This window comes from Limulus polyphemus, unplaced genomic scaffold (genome assembly GCF_000517525.1).
Source record: "Limulus polyphemus unplaced genomic scaffold, Limulus_polyphemus-2.1.2 Scaffold456, whole genome shotgun sequence".
Classification (NCBI taxonomy): Eukaryota; Metazoa; Arthropoda; class Merostomata; order Xiphosura; family Limulidae; genus Limulus; species Limulus polyphemus.
Window position 1 is genome coordinate 97,863 of NW_013666066.1, and position 8,649 is coordinate 106,511.

An 8,649-nucleotide genomic window follows, 5' to 3' on the forward strand; every position below is an offset into this window, starting at 1 on the left:
TTAATATGTTAGGAAAAAAAAAGGATTATTTAGTGTTACTGTAATGTTTAATATGTTAGCTAAACACGATGGTTTTTTAGTGTTACTGTAATGTTTAATATGTTAGGAAAAAAAAAGGATTATTTAGTGTTACTGTAATGTTTAATATGTTAGCTAAACACGATGGTTTTTTAGTGTTACTGTAATGTTTAATATGTTAGGTAAACACGATGATTTTTTCTTGAAAAAAACTCCAAAGCTTAAATTTGTTTGCAAGTAGCTTTACTTCGGGCATTAAATGGATTGCCTTACGACATTTGACATAGTTTGAATATTACTCTTATAAATGTATATCTGGGAATGTTGAACATCGATCATAATCACTTCTCATTTCCGTTTTGATTTTGTAATTATCGTTGAGAATAAGAAGTTATCAAAAACGTGGGTATGTATACAATTTAATTGATAAGGATAACAACTGATGAATATGAAGATTAATTCTAACAAAAAGGTTTGTCAATTACGGATTAAATAGAATACTAGACTCCAGAATGGCGCAACTGGAATTTTATGCAAGAGGTCAAAAGATTGCTTTGTTTATTTGCAATATCAAAGATGATGATGTGGTTAAAAACTATTTAAAGCCTCTTGCCGTCGACGAAGCAGCATCTGTTAAAGTCAAGAATTTGAACGTCGTTCTACCATAGTAAGTTTGATTTTCATTTTAATATATTTATAATGATGTAAGTTATCATGAACGTCAAAATTTAACACCGTCTTCGTTACATTTTAGAGAAATGTTGTTGTTTTTAATATTCTATAAATTCGTCTTTTTAAATTAATGAGTTTTGCTGTAGTTGAAATGTTCCTTTTTTGTCACTTTGTATTTACACATATTAAATAAATATATAAAAATCTCATTTAATAAATCGATTATGAATTATAATTATTATTCAAAATGTAAGTATATATATAGATATATACATACATATGTAAAGGGTGGTCCAAAAGTTATTTACCAATTACCTAAATCTTTACTCTGTGAATGTGTAACTTTTTATTTCAAGACCCGAAATTCGTTGGCCCCCCTTTGTAACTCTGTTTGCCGTGCTTATGTACTGATTAAGTATGCTCGTATATTAATCTAAAACAGATAAAAATTAGGAATAACCAGTATGTTGCTTTGGAAGATTGATATATATATATATGTCATTTTACATGTAGATGGTGCTTTATAAATATCTTCTACAAAAAATTAAATGATTTACTATTTTTTTCCAGCATTCATATTTAACCATGAAAACAATCACATGTATTGTGGCATTAGTCTTTGTCCTGGGAGTATCAGGAGGACCCTTGTCCAGAAGGTCGGAAGGTATGTACAGCATCTTAGATCCTTGACGTCACTGTGGGAAAGGTTCGGGAGGTGAAATACGATATTTGACATCACTCTTAGCTTTAATCAGCATCTGTCTCCAGACTGTGTATAAAAAAAAACGTTTAAAAGACAATCGATTCAGATAGTCCAACATTTATGATATGTTTAGAATCACAGATGACAAACATGTTAGTTTTAGGGATCAGTTTATTAGAGGTAAAGTTAAACATAACGAGTACAGTTTACCTACAAAACAAGATGTAGTAACACCTCACAACTCTATATTTAACCAAGAACAATATGTAGTAACACCTCACAACTCTATATTTAACCAAGAACAATATGTAGTAACACCTCACAACTCTATATTTAACCAAGAACAATATGTAGTAACACCTCACAACTCTATATTTAACCAAGAACAATATGTAGTAACACCTCACAACTCTATATTTAACCAAGAACAATATGTAGTAACACCTCACAACTCTATATTTAACCAAGAACAATATGTAGTAACACCTCACAACTCTATATTTAACCAAGAACAATATGTAGTAACACCTCACAACTCTATATTTAACCAAGAACAATATGTAGTAACACCTCACAACTCTATATTTAACCAAGAAGTTGGTTTATGGGTGTAATATGTTTTTCTCGTGCAAGATGATTGAACCCAGAACAGTCTTTAATACCACTGTTGTGAAACGATGCTGATGTATTATACTCTGGGTAATACAGATGTAATTAATATGGTGCAGCTTTCGAAACTAACTTACTCATTTCGTGGTGTAAACCTTAAAAAAATTAGACATTTTTCTCTCAAAGTAAATGTAAGAGGTGTAATGTGGATTATGTAACATCCAACTTGAGAAATGTTGAAGATCTGATCACAGGATCATGTAAATTTTACATGATTTTCTGAAGAAGTGGAAACTGAAGTCATTTTACATAACTCTTGGTATTCGTCTTAAAAATAACATGAACTGAAGATTGCTGTGTTGGAGATTTTATATATATTGTTAGAATAACTGCTCGTCAAGTTATTATGCGGGTTTAAATCCAGGTTTCTCTATTTTACTTCTTCAGGAAAGGAAACATAACTCTTGGTATTCGTCTTAAAAATAACATGAACTGAAGATTGCTGTGTTGGAGATTTTATATATATTGTTAGAATAACTGCTCGTCAAGTAAGAATGCGGGTTTAAATCCAGGTTTCTCTATTTTTACTTCTTCAGGAAAGAAAAACCTGCAAAAATATCTAATACCAATCAAAGTGTCATCTTATATTATATTTGGATCGACTATTCATCAGTCTCTTTCTGTGCAGTGAAATCATTGTCATCCATAGGAGTTGATATCATTATTATTTACTTTTGTTCTTCAGGTGTGAACAATAGACCTTACAAGGTGGTATGTTACCTGGGAAGTTGGGCTAATTACCGTTGGGGAGATGGAAAATACAAAATTGAAAATATCGACCCTTTCCTCTGTACCCATCTCATCTATGGGTTTGCTAAGTTGGACCACAACAACCAGATCGCCCCTTTTGATAATTATTTAGATTTGGCAGAAAACTGGGGATTAGGTAAGCGGATTTGTAATGTCATTTTAGCTATTTCTACCAATTTATAATAAGTTAGCTACATGCACACGTACACACATACATCTATAGGTATAAACTGAGTAAAGATTATTCCAGCGAATCATAGAGTAAATAATATATTATTTAATGAAATTATTAAGTTTAAAATATATTGACCTTTGTAATTGACCCCTGCATTTAAGGTTTTAATTCAGGAACTATATTTTTTTTATATTCTAAGTTAAGATAAATTAACAATTAAAGACAAATAGTTTCAAATTAATGAACCGTTTATCCAATTAAGGTTATCAGTTTTGTTTTCTATAAATTTCCGAATCCACCAAGGGATTAACTTTACGGAAATATTTTGTAAAACGTCCTAAAAGATTGCTTCTTACTGACCATTTTGAGTTCTGAATTAATGATCAATAAACAAATTTGACCTTTATTTTTAAATTTGTACAACATTCGTTTACTAAAATTACAATCATAGTGTGGGTGTTTTAAACAATTTTATTCAACCTTAAAGCTTTTAACAAATGATTTATCATCATAGGAAACATTTATTAAAAGTTATGTTGCATATATGAAATCACCACAGATAACAAAGAGTTGCAAGTACTTAAATTCAATCTAGTACTGCTAGTTCATTAAACCGTCATATTTAATGTTATTTTTAAAAAAGGGTGATAGACAAAAAATTAAAAATTTTACTAGGAAGTACGACTGTTTATTTGCCTTTTTTGAACTTGTAGGTGCATATAAAAGATTTAATAACTTAAAGAAAATTAATCCCCGATTGAAAACCATCCTGGCAATCGGGGGCTGGAATGAATATCCAATCAAATATTCCAATATGGCGCGGGATCCTGTCCAGAGGAAGAAATTTGTGATCAGCTGTATAAAGTTTCTACTAAAGCACGGCTTCGATGGGTTGGATCTGGATTGGGAGTATCCTGCAAACCGCGGTGGCATTCCAGAAGACAAAGAAAACTTTGTTATTCTACTCAAGGTAACACTTCTTTCGTGTCACAAAAGTATAATGTACGTTTATGTTTAGTTCCTATTTCAACCACTAGGGTTTCCGTCACAATATTCGCTGAACAACTGATACGTATATGCTGTGAAATTATATTTTTTTGGAAATGATAATTCAGGCTATACAACGAACTATCACAAAGTGACTTCTGTACAGCTAGCCGTTATTAATTCGTATATGATAATTCAGACTATACGACGAACTATCACAAAGTGATTTCTGTACAGCTAGCCGTTATTAATTCGTATCTGATAATTCAGACTATACAACGAACAATCACAAAGTGACTTCTGTACAGCCAGCCGTTATTAATTCATATCTGATAATTCAGACTATACAACGAACTATCACAAAGTGACTTCTGTACAGCCAGCCGTTATTAATTCATATATGATAATTCAGACTATACAACGAACTATCACAAAGTGACTTCTGTACAGCTAGCCGTTATTACTTCATATCTGATAATTCAGACTATACAACGAACTATCACAAAGTGACTTCTGTACAGCTAGCCGTTATTAATTCATATATGTTAATTCAGACTATACAACGAACTATCACAAAGTGACTTCTGTACAGCTAGCTGTTATTAATTCATATATGATTTTATTAATCAGGCCATACGACAAACTATTACCATGTGAATTTTGAGCAGTTGACGTTATTACTTATCTATGACTTTAGATAATTAAACCATTTTACCAACTTGTAGATTTTAATATGTTTTATTTTAACAAAGAAACACTTTTGTAATACACGTAGTTTAGTAACTAAAACTAATATCATGATTGTTAATTAAAACAAACTTACTGGTGTATCAAAAAAAAATGAATAATAGTAAATTAACTACTTCAATCAATTATCAAATAAGTTTGTTTGTTTTGAATTTATGCATAAAGCTACACTATGGGCTATCTGTGCTCTGCCCACCACGAGTATCGAAACCCAGTTTCTAGCATTGTATGTCCGCAGACATACCGCTGTGCCACTTGGGGGGGGGGGGGTCTTTCCAAATAAATAATAGTAAATTAATTACTTCAATCAATTATATTGCCCCCTAGTGACAATAGTGTTATTTTACAGTGTTATCTGCTTAGTATTAATTAATATAATTTACCTGAACGTGGACACTAATGATGTTGAGTTGATAAAATCTAAGTAACTTTATCGTCTTATCTAGGAGCTGAAATCAGAACTATCAGTCAAGGGTCTATTATTATCAGCAGGTGTGTCAGCTGGTCAAAAGACAGTAGAAACGGCTTACGATATCCCCAAAGTAGCCAAGTAAGTAGAGTGAAGCTAATAATATGATGTTTTTCTACTAACTTGATGTTGGTTTTTCAATAATTATAATAAAAACTATATATTTTGATTAATTCTCATGGAAAACTGAGATTCTGGTTTTAACGTCACCTGGTTGTTATACAGCAAATGTTGACTTCATTAATAGAGTAGCGTTTTCTTTATAGATAACATTTCACGAAATCAGTCTCGTAAATCTGGTTTTCAATGAACCCATTAGGGGCTGTTAACTAGATCTTTAAACAGAAAAATTCGGCAAATGTCCGGCAATCGAATTAGGAATTCTATCACTTTTTGCCGGACACTAGCCAAATTTTTCTGTTTAAAGATCTACTCAACAGCCCCACTTCTCACACACATACATATAGATTTCGCTTCGCCCTAGACGTGTTAAATTTTTGTATAATTTGTTATACATGCTACTTATGATACTCCAATATTTTTATAAAACTATCAAATTATTTATTTTATTTACAAAATATTCATCAACGTCAGGAAACTAGTTCTTTTAAGTAAACATTACATAATCAGTACTAGAAGGTTCCTCCTACCCTAACTCGCAAGTTTCTTTTTTTCCCCTCCATGACAGATTAGCTATCTGAGATTAATCGTATCTAAATCCGAGATTGACAACCTAAGTGGTATTAAATCATAGCTTTATCTTAATCCGTACCTCGTTATCTTAAATGTAACTTAATCTTTGTCTGCTATAAAGTTATTAGCCAATCAAGCACTATAGTTAATTAAATTATTATATTTATCGGGTACTAATCCTTCACATATTTTACTGTGTCAAACGTTTCTAACTGATATCGAGAAAAAAAATTCTAATTATTTATTATAATTCCAAACTGTCATCAAGATTTCAAATAAAGACCCTTATTATGATTTATGGAAAACTGCATTTTAATACTTAAAAGGGTCGGTCGTAGCCTAGTGGTTAGCTTGTGGTCCTGGGTGTGCTATAAGAGGGACGGTCAGATCCCACTATTCGATCTGACAAGAGTAACCCAAGAATTGACGGTGGGTGCTGTTGACGAACTGCCTTTTCCCTCTAGTCTATCAGCTGATAATTAGGAACGAATTATGTAGATTTTCGCGGAATCCTGAAACAAACAAATTCAATAGTTAGGGATCACTACATACATTTTCAGCAGTGGAAACGTTGTAAGTCTACAGAAGACAAAAAAAAAGTAAAAAAAACTATTATGACATTCTTAAATAACTCTTCAAATGTGTACAAATTTTGCTTTCCAAACTTGGATTTTTCAGAAAAGTTCGCGTATTTACATAAACGTTTTCTATAATATATATATATATCCATGAATTAAACCCTATATTTTAAAACATAATTTTAGTCGTCGAGAGGTTTGAGAATTTAAAATAAATCAATAAAGTATAATAAATATTATATTATTATTATTCAAAATATTTCCAATGTAATTTTTTTGTTTGTAATTAAGCACAAAGCTACACAATAGGCTATCTATGCTCCGCCCACCACGGGTATCGAAACCCGGATTCTAGCGTTGTAAGTCCGCAGACATACCGCTGTGCAAGTGGGGGGCTCCAATGTAAGTAAAAGTCTACACGCATTTCCAAGTACGAATTATGCCTTTATATTTTTCACAACGTGACTGATGCACGAAAATTACTTAGAAAATTAATTAGACGGGCTAAATTGTTTGTTTGTTGTTAAGTATAAAGCTACTCAATGGGCTATCTCTGCTATGCCCTCCAGGCATATCGAAACCCGGTTTTTAGCGTTATAACCATTCAGATTTACCGCTGAGGCACTGGGGGAGGCGCATCAAACCTACAATCTTAGCTTAAAATTGTATATCTTTGAGTATTAGATAATATATTATACTTTTTCCATTTAACCTTTAGGCTGTAAGACTTTTTTTCTTATTTCATAGGTATCTTGATATCATTAATCTTATGTCGTACGATCTCCATGGAGACTGGGAAAATAAAACAGGTCACGTAGCTCCTCTCTATGCGAGACCTGATGAATCTCCAGAAGATAAGACTTTAAACGTGGTAGGTACAAGTTATACTTTTATGAAAATCTTTTAATAAGATTCTGGTGTATTTAGTCATTTTTCTTTCGTACAATCTAAAATTTCTAGAAGAGAATCTCACGTTCACATGCACTGAATAGCGAAACATTTTCGTAAGTGAACCAAGTGTGTTGAATGGTTATATTAAAACTTAGTTTTTTTATATAATTAATATATCAATCACAGGATATTCATCTGAAACTTTCATTGAAACAAGCCGAACTACTCTTATAAAAAGACTTGTTTTTATTCCGCACTTGTAAGGTCTGAGTAATAGATTTTTGTTTCGTATTTTCTAAGGATTATGGGGTCAAGTTGTGGATCAACGGAGGAGCCGATCCTAAGAAGATAACGATGGGGCTTCCTGTATACGGTCGATGTTTCACCCTGAGAGACCCTAACAAAAATGGGCTAAGTGTTCCTGTAACTGGACCCGGTGAACAAGGTCCCTACACTAGCAAACAAGGGATAATGGGATATAACGAGGTAAGAGTGGCAAATGGGTGAAATTACCCACCCCCCGAATCGAAGTGGCTCCTAACTAAGAGAAAAATATAAGAATAAAAAAAAACTGATTGTCTCATTGAAAAACATGTTTGCAGTTGTGACAACAGCAGATTTAATCGTTTCGTATTAACCCTATTATTTTGCAGTTGTGACAACAGCAGATTTAATCGTTTCGTACTAACCCTATTATTTTGCAGTTGTGACAACAGCAGATTTAATCGTTTCGTATTAACCCTATTATTTTGCAGTTGTGACAACAGCAGATTTAATCGTTTCGTACTAACCCTATTATTTTGCAGTTGTGACAACAGCAGATTTAATCGTTTCGTATTAACCCTATTATTTTGTAATTTTTGAACATGTTCTTACAACTTATTAGTTCATAATTATTTGCTCTGCCATGTACTAAAAAAATCGTTGTCATTGTTTTATATTTATCATAAATATTACAATTAGTATTTTGTACATTATTCACCTATCGCTTGTGTTTGTATATTGTTCAAACTGTAGTTAAAAATAGTACTGAATTTTATTTGTCTTACTTATGAAGTTCAGTTCTGAGGGACCCCTACAAAATTTGTCCCGAGCCCCCAAGTTCTTAATCCTTTGTCTTACTTCTGAAGTTCAGTTCTGAGGGACCCCTACAAAATTTGTCCCGAGCCCCCAAGTTCTTAATCCTTTGTCTTACTTATGAAGTTCAGTTCTGAGGGACCCCTACAAAATTTGTCCCGAGCCCCCAAGTTCTTAATCCGACCTTGTCTTACTTATGAAGTTCAGTTCTGAGGGACCC

At 32.4% G+C, this 8,649-nt stretch overlaps 1 protein-coding gene across 1 annotated transcript in view; it reads left to right on the forward strand.

The window, feature by feature from the left end:
* Positions 1-675: 675 nt before the first annotated feature.
* The window catches only part of LOC111085543 (chitinase-3-like protein 1), a 12,645-nt gene continuing 4,671 nt past the window's right edge, over positions 676-8,649 (forward strand). Inside the window, exons 1-7 of the mRNA XM_022384584.1 lie at positions 676-685; positions 1,261-1,354; positions 2,748-2,948; positions 3,701-3,957; positions 5,168-5,271; positions 7,209-7,332; positions 7,653-7,838. Of these exons, the coding sequence (XP_022240292.1) occupies positions 1,276-1,354; positions 2,748-2,948; positions 3,701-3,957; positions 5,168-5,271; positions 7,209-7,332; positions 7,653-7,838 (951 nt within the window). The 5' untranslated portion in view covers positions 676-685; positions 1,261-1,275. The remainder of the gene's footprint in view (positions 686-1,260; positions 1,355-2,747; positions 2,949-3,700; positions 3,958-5,167; positions 5,272-7,208; positions 7,333-7,652; positions 7,839-8,649) is intronic.